At 42.6% G+C, this 25,086-nt stretch overlaps 1 protein-coding gene across 2 annotated transcripts; it reads right to left on the bottom strand.

Moving 5' to 3' along the window:
* Nucleotides 1-491: 491 nt before the first annotated feature.
* alpl (alkaline phosphatase, biomineralization associated) lies at nt 492-22,581 on the bottom strand. Of its 2 annotated transcripts, none has more exons than XM_086200086.1 (12): nt 22,460-22,581; nt 16,753-16,907; nt 15,900-16,019; nt 14,644-14,759; nt 12,037-12,211; nt 9,786-9,961; nt 7,022-7,162; nt 6,807-6,876; nt 6,580-6,714; nt 4,946-5,137; nt 4,736-4,855; nt 492-1,306 (listed from the first exon to the last, which is right to left on the bottom strand). In XM_086200086.1, the coding sequence occupies exons 2-12, from the start codon at nt 16,853-16,855 to the stop codon at nt 1,041-1,043; spliced, it is 1,614 nt and encodes a 537-aa protein (XP_086056212.1). In that variant the 5' UTR covers nt 16,856-16,907; nt 22,460-22,581; the 3' UTR covers nt 492-1,040. The 2 variants fall into 2 exon arrangements, with proteins under 2 accessions (XP_086056212.1, XP_086056211.1); XM_086200085.1 differs by lacking the exon at nt 22,460-22,581 and adding an exon at nt 19,877-20,331.
* Nucleotides 22,582-25,086: the final 2,505 nt, after the last annotated feature.

The raw sequence follows: 25,086 nt of genomic DNA, 5'->3' as shown, positions 1-25,086 counted from the left end.
TCCTGTCAGTTTTCCCTCCTTTTTTCTGTGCTCAGCTGTGTCAGTCCTCCTCTGTCACAGCAATGCCTCTCACCCTATCAGCCCTCCTGTTTCTTCTTTGATTGATTCAGTCTGTATTTTAAAAGTTTCAGCTTTCAGTCTTTGTCCAACTCGTAGTTCACCCTGTTTGTTACTTTCCTACTTTTTTAACAATAAATCCATTCATGGTACAGTGGTGCCGCGACCCTAAACAGGATAACCAGCAGAAAATGGAAAAAGGATGGAAATCCATTGATGTTTCCCATACTTTTCTGTGACTCTTGTGTTTCACAGCCTCACCGGAACAAAATTAATTACAATTAAGTTGTTTGTATGGCAGCCTTAAGCAAAGGGAACCTCAGGGATGCAAGACTGAGATGTCTGAAAGAACTTCTATATGGCGCCAAGTGTTGTTGCATGACGTGATTGATTAAATATGTTTTGACAAAACTAGCCAGAAAGTTCCAGAAATTTGACACATTTCCTTTATTGGTTTCAAGATTGTAGAAGTTCTGTTATTGGACAAAACAATGGTAAGTGAGCTTTTTCAGTGCCAAGTTATCAGTGATATAGTTTGCCTCTTTTTTTGTCAATTATACATTAAATTTCCTCCATTTGAACACACCATACTGTAATTACATGAAACGTTTTGTAAGTTTATGAGGTAGATTTTGTTATCCGCACATTAAAAAAAAATTAGACAAAGCCAATGCATCTATGGAAAAGTAAAGGGTTTTCATTACAAGAGTTTAACAGATCCTGAACCACTTCATTAAAAACTATTCAACAGACAAATCTCTGTTTGTATGGTGATCATTGACATGCCACTGCTCATTTTAGTGCATCCATAGTTGTTGTGTTACATGAACTGAACTTGCCTGAACAACCTACAACCCCCAATACAACATTATGCATCAAACATTTAAATTCACAAAGTGGTCCAGTGTTCAAATTGATTACAGTAAAATTAGAGGAATTAAAAATAACAGCAACAATATAAAATCTTGTTGTTGGGAGGAAGGTCAGCACAGAAGTCGGGTGACTGTGAACACGGCAGCCACGCTAGAGAGGACGGGGCGTATAGCAGTGGTCCCGCTGCGAGCCATGCAGTGTGCCTTGTTCTGACCGATGCAGGCTGCATAGGCCATCACGTGGGGGATGTAGTTCTGCTCGTGGACCCCGTGAAGCAGGTGAGCAAGGGGTCCTTTCGCAAACACAGCCACATCCTCTCCTCCGTGGGTCTCCATGCTGAGAGGTACAGCTGCCTGGGCCTGGTAGTTGTTTTCCACTGAAAGGAAAGAACACAAAGATTCGCTGTTTAACTCCTGGGGCAGTAAAGATTACAATCCCCATCTTGAAGTTTGTGTCTCCCCCAACCATCAAAGCGCAGTTTGTATCCATGTCTGTCCAGCATAAATGGAATTTTAGTTTTTTTTAAAAATATTTTCTATATTTCTATATATGAGACAGACCCTTAAACTAACCCACAGAAATGAACGCAGCTGTGTAATATCAGTCAGATATCATTAATTCATGTATTGCAGTAATGATTTGGGACTCTAAAGTAAAACTACCATACAAATCTTTTGCCTATTTTAAGAAACTTCTAAAAATCCATGTTTACATTTGATAGTTTTGGTGGGCGTTTAGGGCGTTTTTTTCTGCGTGTTCATACCACAGTCTGCTTCCGTTTCCTGGTTTTCCGTTTGCCTTCCTTCTATTCAGGGGCTTGATAAATCAATTACCGTATGTTTGGAGGATGAAGTAGACAATCGTGTTTTTGTGTGTGTGTGTGTCACTTCTATCAGTTCAAAAGTCGCTCTGTTTGAGGAGACCCTCCCTTCCCACCACTGGTTACACCAACCGTGCCAAGCTTAGCCAGAAAATCACAGGGCTCCAAACAACTCCAGCCAATAAAACATGTATTGACAGTCTGTTTATTCATTCCCACGCTACTGTGCTGCCGTAAGAACTGACTGAATCGGCTCCAGGGACACAAAACCTAGTTTTCTGAATTAATGACATCCTTTTTTTCATGGGGGGAACAAATTCAGCCCTGTTTTTTTTTTTTTTTTCTAAATTAAGGACTAAATGATCAAACAGATAATTATTTGTTTTGTCCAAAAGAAAAAAAAAATCACCTTTGTTTATCTTAATTAACAGCTTATCTCACTGATTCTGAAAAAAAATGTTGTTAATTCTTTAAAAAGTAGGATTTTTTTTAAAAAACATTTGCTCCGTTAACTGCCATATGTTTAAGACTGACAGCTCCAGGTACTGGCTCAGTGGAGAGCCAGGCCGCTGCCGAGTCAAACCCTAACAACTGAAGAATGAGGATAGCTGGACAGCTGGCATCAGCCCTGCCTGCTTAGGAGTTCCAGAACCAGGACCTGGCTTCCCGAGGTAAGCAGAGGCCCAAAAGCCGCTCCAATATTCAAAGTTTATCCCCTCCTGCCTCTGAGTTATTAACTACAACGATTTAATAACCTGCTTTCAGCCCAGAAGAGTTCATCGTGTTCAGATCCAGGCTCTCTCATATGTTTAGCAACACTAGAGCGGTTCAACGCCATACTTTTAGCACTGGGAAGAAGTCAGTGCTGGAGGCATGCTCATTCTGTAACTATATATATATATATATATATATAGAGCCGCATGTGCTCACAACTCCCCTCAACCCCACCCAGAGATCATCACTTCATCGAGAACTCACTGCTGTGCTTTGAGGAGTAAAAGTACTTCACTTCACTCTTCATTAGCAGACATTTTTCGCTCTTTGCTCCTTCAGACAGCCTCTTAAAGCTGTCAGGACTGATTAAAGTTGCCTATTGTTAGAGTTTTAGTGCAGGAGAATAACCACCAGCTCTCAGGCGAAGCAGAGAACATGTGGACTTGGCTGCTAAGTTTGTTCAACCGAGTACACATTAAAAAGAGAGAAGTACACCTTGGTTGCATAAAACATTTCACAGAATACTATTTAAGTCTATGCTTTAAGTCAAAGGACCTTGTATCAAAGGGGAATGATTTTAATGTTTTAAACAAAGAGAGGCACAGGAATTAACTTGAATCAAGAAATAAATTAACATTGCACTGAACATCCAATTCCCACGTCTCTAAGTGGGTTTCTAAATGGGTTTTCAATGGAAATGCCTGAAAACAACTCCTGTGGTTACACAGGTTCGGGAATTGGGATGCTTTGCTCTACGGGATACAGTAAGTCAATATATATCACACTCATGAGTTTTATTTTATGCATCTTAAAAATGTCAACAAGACCGTAGCTGTGGATCATCATTGTGAAAATAGAGGAAGCCGGAAGCTGGTGGTGGTGGCGGTGACAAAGAAAGGTACTTTGAATGAATGCAGTGATGCAAACAAATCACAAAGGTGGTTCTCATTTGTGAAGATTATCTCGCTGCACAAGATGTAGAACTCTCATAAACTTTTACTTGTCACAGAGGTTATTTTCTAAAATAATCCCAAATCCAATGTACAAATCCCATCGGAATAAACGGTGATGCTTCTTGGCCACCCCAAAAAAAAAGAAATTGCCATCCCTGCTGTGTTCTATTTGTTGGAATTAATACCTAAATGGGGCTGCACGGTGGTGCAGTGGTCAGCAGTGTGGCCTCACAGCAAGACAGTTCCGGGTTCGAGTCCCGGCTCGGGCATGGGATCTTTCTGTGTGGAGTCTACATGTTCTCCCTGTGCATGCGTGGGTTCTCTCCGGTTCTTCCCACCATCCAAAGACATGCAATGGGGGACTAGGCTGATTGGACACTCTAAATTGACCATAGGTGTGAATGGTTGTTTGTCTCTATATGCGATGGACTGGCGACCTGTCCAGGGTGAACCCCGCCTCTCGCTCGTTGACGCTGGGACAGGCTCCAGCCCCCCCCGTGACCCTTAATGTAGGAATAAGCGGAAGACAATGGATGGATGGATGGATGGATGGAATAACTAAATGAAGGAGGTTCACGTAGCCTTCAGCCTCCAACACCCCAGTATAGGTAAATGGCAAAGGAGTATGGGAACAGAGGACCAGCCTCTTTGACTCAGGACTCACGAGGTCAGGGAGCATTCCTGTTCCCTTCTTGCCTCACACAGATATCTCACACACGCTCACGATGCAGATAGAAAGAACCGATGGGAGTTAAGTGGCACGGAATGTTCCCACTTGTCCGGACAAAGCAAGGACAACCTCCCAGGAGCAGTCAGCATCACAGGGCGGGCTGACATCTAGGACCAACAGCGTCCTTATCCCATCACCCTAACCAGCTCACGCCCCTCTCCTCTTACTGACGACCCGCTGCTGTTGATTCAGCCCGCCACAGACAACGAGGAGCAGCTCCAGTATCTGCCATCCATGTTTTGACTAGCATCAGGATGAGCGGGGCGTACTCAAAGCACACAGCTACTTTTATCAGCGAGGCCGGAGCAGGAAGTGATCATGCGCAGCAGTGAGAGAACAGCTGTTGTGGTCCAAGTTTAAGATGAAATCCACAAGCCCCCAGAATATAGAACATCCTCTTTCTGTGACCTTGTGTAAGTGCTGCCCGCTATGTGCAATGAACTGTGACGTCACAGTGGGTGATTTTAATATTCATCAGAGAGTTTAGATCTGATTATGTCCAAAGGTTTCTGAGCCTTCATACAAGCTAAAGATGGTTAGGATGAACTCGTGACTGCACGACTATGGTGGGTGAATGATTGTCATTACGGTAGTTAATGGTTGAGACGTTCTCCCTGACACCGTTGACAATCTTGAAACCTGGTCCGTTCCCATATAAGATGGAAGTGAAGGGCTTCTGGTCAACATCACTCAACATGGGGGCCAGTCCTGTAGATGGAGACACAACACTGGATCTTATAATCACCATAAATGAACAAGAATATACGGTCTGTGTCCTGTTTGATCACCGTTACCTACCAAAAATGTTTTTTCCCCTGAGTGTGTAACCACCGAAGCTGAACACATGGGAGTGGTCAGCAGTGACGATGGTCAGAGTGTCGTGGATGCTGGTCATCAGATCGGCAATGCCGATGGCCCGGTCCATTTCCACAGCTTCATGCAGAGCCTGCTTAGCCTTTCCCTCGTGGTGTCCGTGGTCTATTCGTCCTCCTAAAAGAGACACGCAAACACTCTCAGTTAAGCTGTTGGCACACATGCAGGTGTCATCCAGCCGCTCAAACTGTGCTTTTTTTTAGGATGCACCCATGGTCATCAACACCAAACACAGATACTGTTCCAAACAACTCATTAACTCCCTCCTCTCTGGTCACTGAGTCCTTGGCTGTCTTGTCCTTGTTTGCCTACTTTTTTGTTTTCTACTCTATATTCCACCTTTCTATTCCCCCTGAATGTCTCCGGATGTTACAGGCTTTCTCTTGTTATCTATTTTGAACATGATCCTTGAAAAGAAAATCACCCGATAAAAGGTTGGTAGAAATTCAGAAAGCTTCCCGGATATTCCCTTGGATGACTTCATGTAAATATGAGGCTAGAGCCCTAAGAAAAAGCCATGTCCTGTGGCTCAAGGGTAATTAGACTGTTAGTTTATTCAAAAGGCTGTTAGTCATATTTGTTTCATGCGTAGACCTGCCAACCTCTCATACACACCTGGGTCGTGAGAGGTGAGATGAGGTGACTATATTGGAAATCCACTGACCAAATTGTATTTTTGTCAAAAAAAACAACAACAACAACTCAGCCTTCAAAGTTGACTCCAGTAATGCTGGAACATAGTTTGGTGTCTAAATGATTAAAAGGGACAGAGATGATTGGAATCAGTCCAATACTGAGCAGAGATGGGAGGACCAGCCAAAAAACAATGGCTGCGAAATGTCAAAGGTGTTAAGTTTCTGTCAGTGACGCACACAGTGTTTAATATTATCCAAAGGATCCCCACAGAGATAACCTTATGTTGACCTTGACCTCTCCTGGGTTCATCCTTCTTAAATGCTATTTTCTCATTGAGTGTTTTCTTCTCTCTTTTCATGTGTAATGAAGTCAGGTCAACATAATAACTTAAGCTGATAAAAATATTTCTCTTCCTTTGTGACTGGTCAAAGATGTCACCGCTAACATGATGGTCTGCAAGGTGCGGTGTGCGGACGGCGTGTTCTCGTCCATTTTTAGCACGAGAATTTGCGTCTCTATCCAGGTAATCTACAAAAGCATAAGGGTTCACATTCAAGTCATGTTAGAGACAGAAACACAAATGTGGGGATGGAGAGTGGGCGTCCTCAGTCATTGGTCGCACTTTGCTTGGTTGTGTGTAACATGAATGGAGTATTCTATGACAAACACATGTGAAAGCCCTCAATATCAAGATTTTATCTGATTCAAAATGAGGTAAATAGTCAGATTATTTCTGTTCAGGAGGAAGAAGAGTACACCAGGTAGATGCTGTCCAACAACCAATCCAATCCCTTCTCTCCCTATTAAGCATTGAGTCCAGGACGAGTGCCCGAGTTTAAAATGACAGGAGTCTTACAGCTCTTTATAACACCATCACCAGAACAAAAGAGGAGTACAGTTTCATCCTGATGGTGCAAACTCACCTTCTACAAGCAGGTAAAATCCATTGGGGTTCTTCCTCAGGATCTTGATGGCCACCTGCACCATCTCCGTCAGTGAGGGATCCGTCTCTTTGTTCCTCTCTAAGTCGTATGTCAGATCCGCGGGTTCAAACAGACCTGGCGTAACAGAAACACAGAAAGTAAGCCCACGGCAGATGCATTTACACTTCAATAAGAGTTTCATAATGACTCTGAGACTTGAGACTCACCCAGTAAGTAATCTACACTGCTGGGGTTCAGAGACAAGAGTTCCTTCTTGTTCCATACATAATGACCTCTCTGCAGAGTTAGAAGAAAGACACAAACGTACAGCAAAGTGTGACAAGTAAAAGTCCCTTTCAACTCCTGAATATGTAAATGTGACTGCAAGGATAAAAGAGGGTGCGGAGAAATGAGAGGCGTGAAAAGAGGTGGAGAAATTTACTTTATCTTTCATCTTGTCAATCCACTCCTGCACCAGGTTTCTACCGTCGTTCCGTGTGCCGCTGTGCTTCATGACGTCGGGGTATTCTACGTCGGACTTGTTTTTGGGGAACATATACTTCCTCCCTCCACCCAAAATTACCTGGAAAACCCACAAAAGAAGAAAAAAAAAACATATGGTATAGGGATGATTGATACATGTGCATGGTACAGGAATTTAAAGGGCTCAGGTTAGGTTTTTCAAAAGCAAGTAGATGTTTAGCAGAGTGTGTAAAAAAAACTGCAGCATCAAATCACTGGATGAAAAAGTCAATTCGAGCAACGACTGCAACTCTGATGTAACCTTAACCAATTATTGGCCAACGGAAAGTTGCAGTTCTATGGAGTTGGAGTGTTTTGTCTGTGTTGTGTAATCAACCACCAACCATTGGAAAATGGTTACAAAAAAATGAAAGAGCAGTTATTGAGATAAGGGACCTGAAATTCCACACAATGTGAATGCGCCCCTCCTGGTGTCTCTTCAAATGGGACGGTGACGCACATGGCTGACTCATTGTTTTTTCCTCAACGGGATTTTCAGGAAGCAGGAATCAATTGCAAAACTTACAATAAAAACTTTGTTCCTACTCTGAGTTCCAGTTACTTCTTGCACAAGCGACATCCACACGGGCAGGTACGCAACAGCAAACATGAAAAATCACACGGCAACGTACGTGATGAAAGGAACAGAAATGAAAAAAAAACAAACACCAAAACAACACAGTATATTATCAGGGCAGAGTGATAAGATGATAAGTCTAGCAATTATCTTAGACACTTTTATTCTAACAGTTCGCTGACAAGCTCTGCGCTATAAATGTGACCAACTATTAAAGTATAAACCGAATAAACAGAAATGAGCAGGACCTCCGAAATCGTTGACAAACATCAACACACAAGATTGTGATTTCAATCGAATTTTACATGAACTGTGCAGTCGCCTCTTGATTAGTTTATCTCAACTTCAATTCACATATGATTAACCACTTAAGCCTGTCATATACGTGACAATAATTTAAAGACAAAAGAAAGACGAAAATAAGAACGTGAGATTGTCAGCGTAGCGAGGTATGAAACTGGTAAATTATCAGACCAGAGGTGGCTTTGTATATCCCGGTCAGTTTGATGTCTGCCAATCAAACGAAAGCAATAGGACACAGAGCAGAGATGGAAAAAACTTTCAAGGGGAAAAAAACCCACGATAGGAACCTGTAAATTCAACCCACACATTTTTAATCTGCACCATCAGTTGGGTTTGTTGAAGGGACAGAGGACTGGGACACCGCAGAGCCACGGGGTCTAGCAGCCAAAGGCCACATACCTGTCTCCTGGGGAGGAGCAGCACCATGGCGAACTCTCGGTTCTCTGACAGGCAGTAACAGACACCTGTAATCTCCTGGTAGCATTTCTTTTCATGACGGTCATTTGGAGTCACCCCAAGTTCACCCCAAAATACAGTTACGTTCTTCCTAAGACCCAAAACATGCCAAAGACTAACAGAAACCTCTCTGCACCCTGATCATGCACTTTTGAACGGGCAGCGGTGGGTTTGGACACACCTGCAACACATTTGAGACGTGCATTTTTAGACTGTGAGGTTTGTGGCATTTAAATAAGGCCCAAAATTAGTTTGTAGGCGTCTAAACCGAGTATGAGGGGGGAAAAGCCTTTTGAAGTAGCTGGATATTACAGAGGATGCAACCTTCACGGTGTTTGCGGTGCTGCACTATAATTGTAAGTTCCAGCATAGAATAGCCGAAGGTATAGAGGTAACACAGACTTGCCTGCAGCAGACAAATACACACACACACACACACACACGCACGCACACGCGCACACACACACACACACACACACACACACACACACACAGATCTTCAGGGAAAAGTTGAGTAATCTCAATTTCACCAATTTCTTCTGCTCATGTCAACGATAAGGTATCCTAGTGGCCTCCATTAGAGCACGCTCTGATTGTTCGTTGATGTAACAGGAATAAATTGGCAGAATTAAGATGAGTAGATCTGTGTGTGTGTGTGTGTGTTATCTTAGTACCTTTAGAGTGTGCATGAGAAGAGAGAGGATTTAAGATGTGTAGTCAAAACTGTACAGAAAATAAAGTCACACACAAAAGTTGCACGTGAAGCTGAAATGATGCTCCACTGAAACCCTAAACACAAGGGGGGGGGTTATTATGGGTCACCCTCACCTTTCAGTTATCAGTTCTCTCTCTTTATCTGCTGATTCTAAATGGTGGCTTCCAAACTTTCCCACTCATCAGCTGGAGCGCCCAGACGTCTGCACTAGCTGATGGATTTTAAGCTGATTATGATTATACCAGTTTCTGGTTACTCAATAAAAATTTTCCATTTCCCAAACAACTGTGTTGCTGAAGCAGGTTGGCCCCTTTTGTGACAAACCAGCCATTAATGTGTACGTGTGTGTGTGTCCGTGTGTGTGTGTGTGTGTGTGTGTCTGTGAGGCAGCATTGCAAAGCACTTAAGGATTGTCTAGATGGAAAAAAGTGATATAAATACAACCCATTTTCCATTTCCCTAAAGTCTTCTCAACATCATCCGTAACAAACACCTCACATGACGACCCGGACAGTCCCACACAGACTCACTGCCTCAAGGGAAGAAGGAAATGAATCTAAAAATGAACTAAGTAGCCACGTAGCTGCTGATTATTGACCTCTCATTTCAGCTTAATGAAGACATTTGACTCACATCGATGTTGGGAATGTTTTCAAAGAGTTGTCTGGCGATGTCTTTGCAGCCGCCCTGTACTGCATCAGCTGGCATCTCATTGTCCGAGTACCAGTCTCGGTCCACACTGTGGGCGTAGGAAGCACTGGGGGTGGCATGGTTGACACGAGTTGTAGTCACTATTCCCACTGACTTGCCTGCAGCAGACACACACACACACACACACACACACACACACACACACACACACACACACACACACACACACAAAGTTTAGAGTCAGGGTAGTTGACATGAGTCCTGCTGGTTCGATCACAAGCAGACAGCTGGGTGTCCAGGTGTGGACACACTCAAGACACTCAGAACTAATCACTCTGACTACAATCAGAGGTGGTCATTCTCCTGAGCAGTGTGACCGCACATGACCGCATGAGTCACAATGAAGGACGGCAAGTGAACTTTATCGTCCACTGGCATGCGTTACAATAACCTATTATTATTTTACAATGCCGGAAATTTCCATTCTTGCCTCACTCCTAGGGGATGAATTTCCTTTGACACCACACTTGTATTGTACTATTCTGTTTGGATTTTATTTTCCTTGACAGATTTGACACGTGGGAAATGTATAACTCATCCTACCAGTAACAAATAACAATGCCCTTCTGGAAAAAACAAGATGGCATACCAGTACTGGAAATGATGCAATTTGCATGTGAAGCAGGGAATTGAGATCATGGCATTCATGTTCACTTGAGACAAGTGGAGATGCATTCTGGTGCTTGTTCACTTGTGATCCGATCACTCGGGAAGCATGTTGGTACCAAGGCTGAACAGGGCCAGTGTTCGGCTGGATCTCTCTCTCTTTTTTTTTTTTTCGCTGAGCTGGGTGAGCACACAGAGGGAACTCTGTATCGTGAACTTTTGAGGTCCCTTGATTTGACTTCAGATACTCAAATTTAGACTTGGCAGAACTTTGACAGCTTTGTTTGATTGAATAAAGAGGAAAGAGAACGCTTTGCAGCCAGTAAGGACAGAAAGATGATATTGATGCGCAGTTTTACGTACCAGCACAGTGGTCAGTCTCGTCGGTAGCTGGGTCGTAGCTGGAGCAATAACAACTGTCTAAAGTTGGAAATATTCATCACACTCTCTTCAATGCTGAATCATAGAATACACATGCATTTCAGCACACAGAGCTCTAGTTCATTTAAGGCTTCAGTTTCTGCCTGTGCCATCACTCGGGCTACCTGAGCGTGACCTCGCTACCACTGAACTCGCTGCACCTCACGCGCTTGTGTCTACACATGATGTCATGAAATGTGACAATAGGCGACTGGGAAAATGGCCTTTCCGTATCCGACGCTTCCCCTTTACCCATCTGCAGGGTAAACATGTTTCTGACCGGACTGAGAATAACACCCGCCACTGACGGGTGGACAAATGTCCTTTCACATTAAACATGATTGTCCTTTACAAAAAAAAAGAAAAACTTTGGGAGAAACACTTCTATTTGCATTGTGGAGGAGGGCACTGTTTTATGTTCTCAGAGGAATGATTGGATTTCTTTTTATCTTTAACCACTAAACCCACACAAAGACACAATGTGACCCTTCCTCACCCACCCACCCCAGACTTTATCCCCACCATCACCATGCCATGATCCACACTATTCAGTCCTTTCACATCTCTGCGCGGCCAGTTTGGGCGGCACAGAATACGTGTCCACAACAGCATGAACACATCCTTGAGAGGAGAAATTACATTCTCAAATACTGAGACTCTTATAGAGGTCGAGGCTTTTGACCGTAACTCTTTTATGACAAATACTCATGAGGTCTACATCAGTCTTTCAAGCGAAAGACTGGTTCGAGGATGAAAATCAGGGTTCAGAAAGGTGAGAAAAACAAGCAAAAAATATGAAGAAACTTTACACCAAAGATGGTAGGACGGGCATCAAAAAAATGGACTCTTTGGGTCAACTAAATGTCACGTAAAACTGCTTCGAGGATAACTTTTGTTTCAAAGATAACAGCTGAAAAGAAGAACGAGCAGAAACATGAATGAGGAGCATGGCTTTCAAGAATACTTCAAAGTCATTGCTTTGAGCGATGAAGGTGCTGAGCGCGTATCCCACCCATTCAGCGACACCGCATTAACACACAAAATGAGGTTACCTCCGACATGAAACACCGAACAATGTGCAACTGACAAATTCTGCATTCCAGTAGATAAAACGTCCTTGAAAAGGTCCCGAGTTTTACTTATCTACCTGCGTCCTTGGCCCATCTGAGAATGGAGGTGACCTCATTTCCCTTGGTGGTGTTGCACTGGGATCGAACGGCAGCTGCACTCACGCCCACTGTGCCCTCATTGGCTTTGACCCCGCAGAGGTAAGCTGTGGCTGTGCCAGCACTGTCTGGCACCTGTGCGTTGGTGTTGTACGTCTGCAGAGATAAAAGTCATTGACACGTTACTTCAAGACTGTTTGTGACCCTCATGATGAGCCCTGATAGCCCTGTGATGGCTGTTGCTTGTTTATACCTGACGCTCACCAGACGGCACAGTGGCTTCAATTATCAGCCTTTACTTTTCCTTCTGTCAACAAATCATGCACGATTGTTAATTTCATGCATCCAGGGGCAGTGAGGTGTGAAGGCCTGTGAAATCGATGCATCCAAGGTGGTGTGAGATCATTTGAACAGGTATTGAAAAAGTGCAAACACATCAGTGTCTAGCAGATGTTTACTCTTCCCAGAAAGTCATGGGAATTAGAAGACTGTCTCGCTCGTAGTGCAATTACAGTTCATTATTGTGCTCGCTTGTGTCGTTAGCTTGCTGACTTGTGTTGCTCTTATTTAAATGCTAGAAGGAAGAAGATTCATTGCCTCTGAACTCTGGACTGGAGGAGAACAGATAAACAAACAGAGATGAAAAGCATTTATGGGATGGAACCAGAGTGATTTGATCTCCTCTGGACTTGTTTATCGTGATACTGGTGATGTTGGTGGGCTGTTTGGAGAGAACTTTCTGAAAATGTGATGGGTTCAAGCGGGTGGGTCCAAAAAAAATGAAAGAAAAAGAGGCAGCATGTGAACCTTTGTGTATGCAAGAGAGAGAGAGAGAGAGAGAGAGAGAGAGAGAGAGAGAGAGAGAAAGAGACAGTTTGCTTCAGCACCAATGAGAGGAAATCATCAGTGATTATTTGTTTGTTTTGTTTTATTCTGTTCACGGGGGGGCAGGATCAGCACCACGGAGAGCGATCTGTCCTCCAGACAACTGAAGTCTATAAATCAAAAACATGCATAAAGCATAAATTCTTGTTTGGATCGATCCGGCAAACAGATCCAGACAGAATTTGAGAATTTCCCAGTTTGGGACAAATAAAGTACCTATCTTATCTTATCTTATCTTATCCCATCAGTTGGTCTTAGACAAGATGTGTTACTATTGAGTAAGTACCAAAGTACCTTTTGCGTCCAACTGAGAAACTCAAAAATCAAAACAAATGTTTAATTTGTGTCCACCAAACAGGTTTCAAGTATCACTTTTGTCTGATTTGAAATTAAGACACCCGATAAACATGATTTCAAGAATTTCTTTCACTTTCAGATGTTACAAATTGTCATGTTTCCGTAGCAGCCGTTTATGGATTTTTGTTTTTTTGATGGATCCTCCTGAACCGCAGCAACGTCAAAATGAAAAGCTGCAGAGAGATGAAAACAATGAGGAAAGGCACTGATGAGGCTGACATCGTCGGTCCCGATTGAAGCAGGTGAAACAATGAGGGAGAGGCGAAGCAATCAGCTGTCTGAAAATTGAATTCTCCAGCAATTAACTAACTGATGGAAAAGCTTTAATGAAACTAGCAAAAAAAAAAAAAAAAGTCAACTATAATAGCAAAAAAGCCTGACAGGCTTGTAGTTTGGTGCATCAATTAACTTTAGTCAGATAGAGCTATTATCTTAATGGTGCTGATGGCTGATTGACAATCAATGAAATACTGGAGGCAGGTGAAAATGGCTGGGCCAGGTGGGCCAGCCATCAATGATGCGTGTGTGACGAAGTTCATACAATCATACAGCATCGTCGTTGACCACCGTGATAGACGGATCAGGAGCAAAATGACCTCATTCCACAAATGTTTCGGTCCACGCGGTGCAAATGAGTGAATCTGTTCGCGCATCAGCTGCTATCACATCACCCCAGAGGAGGTCTGAGCCCTTCTAGTTTAGCAATCTACTTTGATTGACTGTGTTTTTTGTTCCGCGACGTTATAAAATTCATCCTGTGTTCATTTATTTCATCAATGTTATCTTTTTGTTCGTCTCGCCGCGATAACCAGCAAAATAATAATAATAAAAAGAAGAGCCAGAGTAAGTTAACAAAAATGATGGGCACTCCAGTTTTTAGCAAACTCAAACAGGATTAGGGGCTGAGATTATTTTTAGCTGTGGATTAATGCAGATTTGGCGTAGTAGGAGTTTGGAGTATCAGCACTGCGGGATTCTAACTGCAGGATTTGAGCTCATTTTAAACAAGGAACATTTCAGTCTTCGCAGACTTCTTCTTTTTTATTAGTACTATCTATTAAGTTTGCTCGTTGTTTTTGCATTTTCTTTTCTTTTGGAGAAAATGGAGTTCTGCGGTTTTGTCAACCCAGGTAATGTGAAATAGTTTCTGTCTTTTCATTGAATTTACTCACAAAAAAGAAAACTAGAGAATGCTTCATTGTCATTTGAACAGATTAAGGTTTCCTGGGGTACAAATAATCATGCTACTCTATGAGGCCTGTTTTGAATTTTCACAATGGATGATTTTTGTCAGGAAGCAGCCGACGGTGACAGCAGCTTCAGTGCTGTGACAGATGATAAATCACCTTGGCTAAAGACACGAAGGGGAACTTGTCCATCTCCAGCTGGGTCTCCTCTCCGCTTTGTCCGTTCAGCTGACCCTTCAATATTCGAGCTGCTGTCACAGTGGGAACGCCCATCCCTGAAAAAACAGGTCAAGCGTTAGGAGTGTTACCCCCTGTGTGTGTGTGTGTGTGTGTGTGTGTGTGTGTGTGTGTGTGTGTGTGTGTGCATGCGCGTGTGCCTATGCGTGTACGTGTATGCACATAAACATAAACACTGATTGATTCATTGAGCGACAACCTTCAGTTTACACCAAACAGCTTTATTCTTATTGACATTTTGGAGCAAGATGACCGCTGCTAGTCTAAACTAACAACTCGTGACTGAGCGGCTCAGCGGAAAAAAGAAATCTCCCTGCACAAGTGGATACTGGCAGGAGAAGGAAAAAATAATAATTTGACTTAGTCAGGATTATCTTGATTCCGAATCCCAAGATATGATGACATTATGAATAATGTGATTTGTCCTGATCTCCAACTTTTCTTTCCACTGATTCCTGGATCAGATTCTGGAATGTAAGTCCACCTCTTGTCCTGTTAGAAGTGAACGAATTGTTTCCATTTGTTTTTTCAATCCTTTTCTCAAGCTTGAAATCGAAGAGAATCATGTTAAAACATGAGAGCAGTATAACAGAACCTTGTCAGGAATATTTACCTTGTATTATGTGCAGGAACAAAAACAAATTGTAAGGAAAATCCCTGGTGGGGTTCACCCTGGGTCAGGTTGATCACTTACAGTTTTGTGAAAAGAGACGCTGCATTGTTAACGCTTTGCACGTCTCACAAAAACTCAGGGATACGTTTATTAAATTTTCTATCGGGAAGTCTGTAATAGAATCTCGTGATTTCCCAACTTTCCAGTGTTGTAATTGACACCTCTACATCTCCATTTTTGTGTAAGTCGTAAGATGCTGCCTGTTATTCTCCAGCTACACTAACATGACCATGCATGCAGCACTGTGCAAGAATGTCATGTTAGTCCAAGCAGACAGCGCAGAGGCCCGATGGAGGACAAAAGTTATTGTTCGTCCAACGAGAAAGGCAGCACAAAGATGAGCTTAGTGATCTGGTGGCAGCACAGTGGGGTTTATTTCCACCATCTATTCGCCGTAATGACGAATTACATTTAAGGAAATCTAATTCAATGTGAAACATATCAGCTTTTTGTTCCATATTTTCAGGGTATTTCAGCCTTGACCATTACTGACGCATCCCCTTACCATCTCCGAGGAAGAGGATGAGGTTCTTTGCTTTGTTTTGGTTGAGATTTTGCAGCGTCAGAGCGTTCTGCAAGGTCTTCTGCGCCCACACGTTCCAAAACTTGGGATCCTTCTCTTGTTCTGTGCATTAGAATATAAAATAAATACCAGACAGATGCAGGTTGACAGGGCTGTCAAATGAGAGGCATTCTTCAGAACATTACGGGAAGATTAGGCATGGATGTTAAAGTGATTTCTTGGTATGGTATCACGGTTTCATGGTGTCTCTTAGGTGCTGTGTCTTAGGCAACTGGACTGTTTCAGTTTCCTTTCAGACGTTTCGCCTCTCATCCAGGAGACTTCTTCGGTCTCAGTCGCAACGAACACGCGACTGTACAGAGGCTCACATCCGCGCAGTCTTACAAGCCAGCAACGACTTGGAACTGAAGACGCCTCTTAGAAGAGAGGCGAAACATCTTCACCGCTCACCAACCCAGAGGCAAAACCTGCTTTGCACTTTTTCTGCCCTTAGCGTGACGACGTTATCGACTCGACCCCAAAGTGCACCAGTCCAGGAAAACACGCTATGAGAACTCGATGAACAAAAGCATGTACAATTGCACATTTTTGTGTTTGGCAAGTTTTACCGGCATACAAAATATAACAAAGGATGATGTTTTTTTAAGGAAATGTATTAAAACAAGGAATTCCTGTCATTTCCTGCGGTGCCAGCCGACGACAAAAACACAAGAAGTGCTTTATAAATAGGAAATCTACTCGTATAAATACATTTCTGCACGCTACAAATGACCCTCCAAACAACTTACATACGTTCTTTTTATAGACGTGAGTGGTGAACAGCACAGTAACTTACCAGGGAATGGTGGCTTGCCCAAGCCACCTGACAACAGACATGAGCCGATAATAAGCAGCGCCGTCACCGTCAAGCTGCCGCCTGTGTTTGACTGAGGCGACATTCTGTGCAGCCAGAACGTGACGCTCGGAGATGCTGAGAAAACGGCTTCACAGCTGCAAGTGAAAGGAGGCAAAGCAGTAATTAGGCTCTTGTAATATGTGTTTACTCTGCGGTGAGTTGGCTTAGAAAACATGTTTTTTCCCTGATTTACTGCTGCACTTAACAATATTCGCACAGCGGAAATAATGAGCAGGTGAAAACAGGGGACACCACGACTACTCGCGCTCATCTCAGGCAAATTAAAGTTGTCCAACGGGCATGACAGGAGTCCTTTTCTTTGCATGGAAACATAATGGAAAGGTGTTAAATAACTGACGGTAATTTGGCTGGAACGCTGAAACTGGGTGTATCCAGAGCGTGTCAGAACAGGGATGAGTATCCATGGGGGAGAGAGAAAGAGATGAAGCCCAACTTGTGTACCATGTAGTTAAAAATGTAGTAATGTAGTAAAAATGCCTTGAGCATAATTCAGTACTGTCACTGATCTCACTTTCCTCAACATGACCAGATTTGAGCCAATGGGCCTGAAACGAGGTTGTCTAAGGGGAAAAGGTCCAGGTTGGAGGTGTTGAACGTTAAGATACGGGACTTTACAAACTAATCAACTCATTTGTGCGTTCCAGTAAAATGACAAGATTGATTGAGAGCTGGATGTCATGATATTATTGGCTAAAATTGGGATGTAAATCGGTGATATTATATATTGATCATTTGTTCATTGATACAGTATTTGATGATCTGACAAAGTCCGCACTAGAATTCGTATTCTGAGGCTTGACATGAGATGACGTACACTCGCTTGTCACCACCATCAACTACATTTATACCATCGCCTCAAAAAATGCGACTGGAATCGAATTTCTTATTTTATCCCTGGGCTCTGAAAAACCTAATAATGAATCCGTGGACACAAAAAAAATAAAATAAAAGAGATATTTTAAAAAGTCAATTCTTTTAAATAATCATAGAATAAAACTGACAGCATTGAAGTGGATGTGTCATGGGAGTTTCAAAATAAAGGTGCACCAAGAAAGGCCGATCCGTGCTCTGATTTTGCATCGATTGACCGATCTTTGTAACGATGCAATATGTTGCATGTCTTTTCATATTTTCTTTTACATGAGTTGATATTGATATAAAATTGTGAAGAAATTCACTTTTTTTTTACTTTGGTGGCATAAATTAACAAACAGGTGAACTATGTGACCGGGGATCTGAACTGAGAGGGCATTTTTCAGTTCGGCACATCTTTCACAAAAGGAAAAAGGCTGTTGTTCAGAGATGGAGGGCTGCAAATTCTACAATATAACCTCTTAACTGTGAAGAGGACAGACTTTCTTATTTGTGGTAGATTGTTAAACCTGGTCTCGCTTGATTAAGCCACATCTCTCGGCCCGCCATCAGGCTTCGCTTCAGAAACTAAAGGAACGCTTGCTAAAGTTCAGATCGAGGTTTGGCTGTGAAAGGAAACGACGACAACAGGGGTCTTTTTAAGTCCTGGCCAATTCAGTCCTGGCTTTCATCTGTAATTATCCACACCCTCCGTTTTTCTTCCTTGCGCTTGGAGTCAAGGTCATTTTAATTGGATTGAGCGCCATTGCGCTCAGGGGTTTAAGGTCCATAACAAAGCCGATTAACGCCAAATGATTGACTGGACATGATTGACAACGAGTAAAAAAACAAAACAAAAAAACACAAGGTACGTTTTCCTCGAAGATCCAAGTCCAATGACAGATGAAGGAAAAAAGAGGGTGAAAACAACAAACTCCGGCATCATTGCTGATTATTATTCAGGAGATGAAGCCTCTTGATTGACGTGCGACACCTATCACTGGATGCCACAAGATTAAAAAAATGACCATCGTGACACAGGACTTTGATTAAATTCTGATTAAAACCCGATGGTTCTATTCACAGACCCAGCAGAGATGCCAAGTCAAGGAAACTCCAGGAAGAAGCACTCATGTTGGAAACATAGTCACATATTCCAATTCTTCAAATGAATCACTCCTACAGTTTTCAAACATGCGAGATGTTGTTTGGTGAAGTTCTCATCCTGGCACAATCCAGGCTTTTCCTTTGTAGGAGGCCAGTAATTTTGGGCAAAAACAAATGCAAGGTCATTGCTCCTGTATGTACAGACTGACTGCAGCTCACTGAAATTTACTCTGTCTGCACCGTGGAGGAATATTCAGTGAACCCCGGTCGGACTCTGCATGCAGGAGCGTGACACCGTTCACCTTGCGTTTGTTTCCGCCCCAAATTTCTAGAGCTGCCACAAAAGAACAGCATGGCTTGTGCTGGAGACAAGAAGAACTTTAAAGATCGACATCAAAATAAGGCCGGCTTTAAAAAAACAAAACAAAACAACAACCATCCCTCTGAGACATAAATGGTCTATTGGTTATATTACACTTTAAACATCTCATTTAGAGGGGAAAAAAGGGCATGCTTATCGAAAAACTAAACAACTTCACTCTTTCAATTATTTGTAGACCCCTTGTTAAAAGTCACTGAGCTTCATTCATGAAAAGTTCTCTCGTTCTTTCACTAAAAGGTTTTTTTGTTTTTTTTAAACTGCTACTTTAGCCTTGCAGGCAGGCAGCAAAGCCTGTTGGCTAAAAGGCAACGAGCCACCACCATCAGGCTTTGTAAGACTAAGACTAAACCAACTGCAAGACTAAACGAACTCTAAAACACAGTGTGTATGAAACCCTTTCTGCAAAGGGAACATTTCATGAATGAAGCCCCATGTGTGCAGTTGTCTGGTTGGAGTCCTTCTGGTTTGTTAACTGAACTCAAACTCATCTCCATTAGAAGCATAAATGAACATAATTTAAATTCAGATGTTAACATTTGCAGGGATGAGTAAAATCTTTGCGCTTGTTCGATTGGATGCATCAAAGGGTTAAATCCAGCTCTTTTTTTTTTTTAAAAGTGCTTTCCAGGAGATTTAAAATTACATCAATTTAAAAAAAAAAATATTTAGATGGGCTTCAATTCCTGGCTTGTTGTCATTTACCAGAAGTGTCTCTCAGCTCCATCCTCCACACTTGTAACATTAAACTCCAAACAGGTCAGAAAGTTGGCCTCATCACCACCTCCTTGCTGTAACGTCAAACCGTGCCAGGGAGAGTGGGCAACTCTGATCCAAAAGGAACAGAAAAACCTGCACCTACTTGCCATCCGCAGCCACCACACACAAAAAACGAGGCACAGTATTTCTCTCCTAACTGCCAGATGCCAAACGGCATTCGCCTCAGAAGCTGCCAGGCCCGCCCACAGGAAGCGATCCTGCCAATCTGCAGGTAAAGAAGCACAGCAGAGCCAGCACGGCAAGAAACAATACTCCAGACAGGGCTGCCGTTAATATCACATGAAGTCCCACGTCAGTCATGGCTAAACCAAACATCCGGTGGTTCCAACGTGCGTGAAGTCAAACTGGTTTCAGGTGGCAGGCTTAGTCCTGAGCCTGTCTGTGCGCCTGAGGCAGGTTGCATCACCTCTTTAATGTGATGCTCCAAAGCTGGGATTAAGATTTTAATTGTGCTCAGTCATGCAGCACAGCCGCACGGGGTGACCTCTGCGTTTATTGCTTCCTTATTTCTAGTAAAGCCGAGCGGATGATAGCTGTGCAGGATTTACCACGTTTGCTTTGAACCTCAAAGGCACTCAAACTACCTCCACCTTTTAAATAAGCATCAGGTTCTCAGATGATTAACAACCACAATTTAAGAAAAGAAAATCTTCTCATTCTCTTCAGGCTTTATTCTGAATGTTAAAATGTGCAAGTATTCCAATTACAACTGGAGGTCAGGTTTTTGGTGCAATATGTCATCAGCAGGATGATGCAACAACCACGAGGCTGTACGCCACCAAACATGATGGAGGAGTGCCAAGATAGAACACTCTGGGGAACGTTAGTCACAGCGCCAACTGTTGGCGACAGGAAATTACCATCCATCCATTTTCTACCATTTTACCAGTTAAGGGTGGCGGGGGGGTGGAGCCTATTCCAGCAGCCTTCAGGTTAGAGGCGGGGTTCACCCTGGACAGGTCACCAGTCCATCACAGGGCCAACACATAGAGACAGACAACCATTCACATTCACAGTCACACCTACGGTCAATTTAGAGTATCAATCAGCCTCGTCCTCTCTTGATGTCTTTGGACTGTGGGAGGAAGCCGGAGTACCAGAGAGAACCCACACAGGAACAGGGAGAACATGCAAATGGATTTTTTTTTTTTTATTTACACTTAAATGTGGGTCAAAGATATTCATTCAAAATTTAGCATTTGGAATTTGGCTATGGAAGCTGGCTTTTGGGACATGGAATGTCACCTCTCTGGCGGGGAAGGAGCCGGAGCTGGCGGGAGAGGCTGAGCGTTAGCGGCTAGATATACTCGGCCTCACCTCCACACATAGCTGTGGTTCCGGCCCAAGTCCTTGAGAGGGGCTGGACTCTCTCCTTTGCTGGAGTTGCTCCAGGTGAGAGGCAGAGGGCTGGGGTGGTCTCTCTGATAGCCCCCAGACTCTCTGCCTGTACATTGGGGTTGACCCTGGTGGATGAAAGGGCTGCTTCCCTGTGCCTTTGGGTTGGAGAAGGGGTCCTGACTGTTGTCTGCACCTATGCGCAAAACAGCAGGTCAGAGTCCCGCGCCCCGCCCCCTTGGAGTCCCGGGGAAGGGCGCTGGATGGCGCCCCACCTGGGGACTCCATTGTCCTTCTGGGGGACTTCGGCTCTCTCACAAGGGCAATGACAGCGTGACCTAGAGGGGCGTGATGGGGAGGAACGGCAAGCCCGACCAGAACCCGAGTGGTGTTCAGTTACTGGACTTCTGTGTGAGTCGCAGTTGGTCCCTAACTAACGCCGTCTTCGAACATGAGGATGTCCATCGTTGCACGTGGACATCCTGGGTCTTAGGTCTGTACAGTTAACACCGGCTCAGTTCGTAATGTGCAGCCACATGACAAATAAACTGATTTTGTTAAAAAAAAAAATTACTTGCAAATTCTCTGCAGTACTATGCAGTCCCCTTCTGTGTTGTGTATCAATACTGATCTTATATTTTAATATAACTTTTCTACTTATCGTAGTTCCCGATTGTTCTTTTTGTGATGTAAAAGTGTAATAAAAAGCGGAAAAAATGATGCACCTGCTACGCATGAAGATGTAAAAGTGTGATTAAGGGAAAAAAAAAAAATCTCCCGAGTACTAAAGCACTTGCAGAATCCCCCGCGAGCGGGTGGTGGTGGGGGTAAAATCAAGACATGTGGCGTGGATCCCCCACGTCTTAAAAATGAATGAAATACTACTGGATTGCACACCGGACCAGCAGAACGTTCTCCGTGAGTGAGATCCACGAGGAGCTGCTCGCGGTGCAACAGTTGATCAGACAGACGGATTTGAAAAATCCAGAAAACAGAAAACTGCTAAGAAAATCTAGCGTGGATGCTGAAAGAAGGGGGGGGGGGGACCCCGGTGGGAACCCCACGCACACACACACGCAAAACTATCAAGAAGAACCACTCAGTAAATGTGCAAGCATGTTTCTCCAAATGCAACCTGTTTAAATATAAAAGTTGTGGTCTAGTTGTACTTACTGCAAGTGACGTTCCAGTGAAGAAATCTCCCCCCAAATGTGCGTGTGGTTCACTCGGCCCGTCACCTTCCAGTCTGTGTCCTTGTAGCTTGTACGACTGCCGTTTTTACCGCGACAGTTTTCGACTGGGGGGGGGGGGGGGGGGGGGGGGTCACAAGTCGCGCTTTCCCACCACACGGAGAATCATTGCAAAATAATGAAATCAACGCTGTGAGTTGATCGGGCGCGCCCCCTAGCGGGAGAGCGGTGAATCCCCTCCAGGGGTAGAGCAAGTAAGTTTGAAACAAGGGGTGCAAGTGTTAACAAAAACAAAAAACAAAACACAAAACACAAAATAAAGAAAAACGATACATTGATTTGATGTTTTCCTATTGAGATACAGCAATATTATCAGTAATATGTGGTCTGCTTGAAGTCATAGAGGTGTTACAGCCTTGACAGTGTAATACAAGTCTAATCAATCAAAATGAATGAGCCTACAGATTTGGTCATAAATATACGAGAAGCTGTGCACTTACATACTACTTAGGTGCTAAAAACTGAATTTTTCTTTAATGCGAGTTGGTGTTGTTTGTTTGTTTTTTAAGTAATGTGTAATAGAAAATGTATAATATGGACCCAGGAAGCATTTTATTCATATATATATATATATATATATATATATATATATATATATATATATATATATATAGTCTCCACTGGTTCTTTGATGAGAGTTAATGAACAAAACTGAACAAATAATCAAATACACAAAAGAGACTAAGCTAGAAAAGGAAAACTGGTGGAAAAATGATAACGCAATCAATAAAAGTCCAATGACAAATATGAGGTCGTTCATAATGTAGTATTCTGGCTATACAACCATTTTGCTACATAATTTAGAAAAACATACGTATCTCTAAATTGTAGTTAGGTTTAAATGAGTTGAAAAGAAGCCTGAACTATAAGTAAAAGTAAAAGAGTCATTACTTTGTAGGAGGAGGCTTCTTCCTTGATGTGCATTTATTAATTGCTAGCTAGCATCATTAGCCTAGCTATTTTCAGTAAAACAAAAATGTTTTACAACGAGGTACTGCTTTTAAATCCTTGAAAGAATGGACAACATGGACTGTAGTTACTTTTCAGGCTCTACGCAGTTTGGTCACTGGATGGCACTGCAGCTCACAAACAGTTTGAGGTGAGTTTCCTCGGCTGCAAACATTTTTTGCCTGAATTTTATTTTTTTCTCCTCACGTCTTTATATCCACTATATGAGCAAAACATAACAAAGGGCTTTAACTTCTTACGGAAATGAAGCATTTAGTTGGACTGACTGAGTTATAGAACCGGTCACCATGATTGATTCCATACTGTCAATATGACAATCTTTATTCGCCCGCCTGCCCGTCAGAGAAATCAATGTAAATTGACCGAGCAGAAGCAGTATTGTCAATCACTTTTTCCATATACATCATATTATTTCTGCTGGAAGACTTGGTTCATTTAAAAAGTATATTCCTCTTGAATAATTTTGCAAGTAAAACTATGAGCTGCATGCACGACTCTGAAGGGACTCATATAAGGCACTTGCAGGGCATGTTTGAGGATGCTAGTTGGCTAACTAGCTGGTTAGCAGTCGTTTATATCAATTGTCAAATTTGGCTAAAAGTGTTGTAAAAGTTGCAAAGTTAAACCAGCGAGGAGATTAAAAGATATATACACAATTACAGAACAAATATTCAAACTTAATTGCGGCAAAAAAAATTATTCATTATTTTGATATGGCACATTTGACGCATTAGCATTAGATATTGTTAACAGAAGCTAATGGTTTCATACAACTCGTTAGATGCTCAGCTTCTGTAGTTTCAATGCGCTCCTAAGCTAAATAATTTGTTTCAAGAGAAAATTATCATCAATATCTTCATTGAATACTATGTGATTTAATCTTTTATTTCAACTGAAAGTGAAGCTGACAATTTGACACGTTAAACCCAGTTTTCCAAAAATTAGCTTCTGGGTAATCCATGGTGCTCCTTAGATACTGTAAAAGAAAGCCAGTTAAAATCCTACTCTGATGGGAGTAAAGGTCCATTCAGAATACTACTCAAGTAAAATCAGAATGTATTTGATACTGAGATTGCTTGAGAGTCAAAAGTACACAATCTGTATATGATGTCGGCCCATTCCAACGCTTCCAACCGTTGACCTGTAAAGCTACGCTACGCTACGCTACGCTACGTGGTGCGGTTGCACTGTTCTGATCATGTACTCTGTATGCTGGTGTCACAGCTGAAAGTACACAATATTCATTCCAAATTTTAAAGCAAAATCTTTTTCTTTAAAATAAAACTGCGGCAAGTCTTCCCTGCCAGTTGCGACCAGACTGTTTGTTGTGCGCACACAATCACCTTGGACTGACATATAACATGTTATTCAACTGGGTATATGCGTGAATTTGAATATGAGATAGTAGTATGCGCGTTTGTTTGGAGTATTTATATCGTACAGTCCAAGTATCTATATATACAAGCCAAATTGCTCATTACACTGCACATTTTTGGGACTAATTCTAACAATAGCCCACACTACATACACTTTCAATCATTTATTGGTACAATTTCCTGTATTTTATTCAGCTCTTTTTAG

Source organism: Aulostomus chinensis, chromosome 3 (assembly GCF_037954235.1).
Source record: "Aulostomus chinensis isolate RoL2024-O1b breed Wild chromosome 3, RoL_Achi_v1.0, whole genome shotgun sequence".
In the NCBI taxonomy this organism is placed as follows: domain Eukaryota; kingdom Metazoa; phylum Chordata; class Actinopteri; order Syngnathiformes; family Aulostomidae; genus Aulostomus; species Aulostomus chinensis.
This window is presented reverse-complemented; position numbering and strand designations above follow the sequence as displayed.

Coding starts and splice junctions, on each gene's coding strand:
- alpl (XM_086200085.1), bottom strand. CDS start 20,040: ATGGCAAGTAGGTGCAGGTTTTTCTGTTCCTTTTGGATCAGAGTTGCC. Junction 12,212..14,643: donor CCTTCGTGTCTTTAGCCAAG/GTGATTTATCAT, acceptor TTATCTCTGCAG/ACGTACAACACCAACGCACA. Junction 6,877..7,021: donor TTGACAAGATGAAAGATAAA/GTAAATTTCTCC, acceptor CTAACTCTGCAG/AGAGGTCATTATGTATGGAA.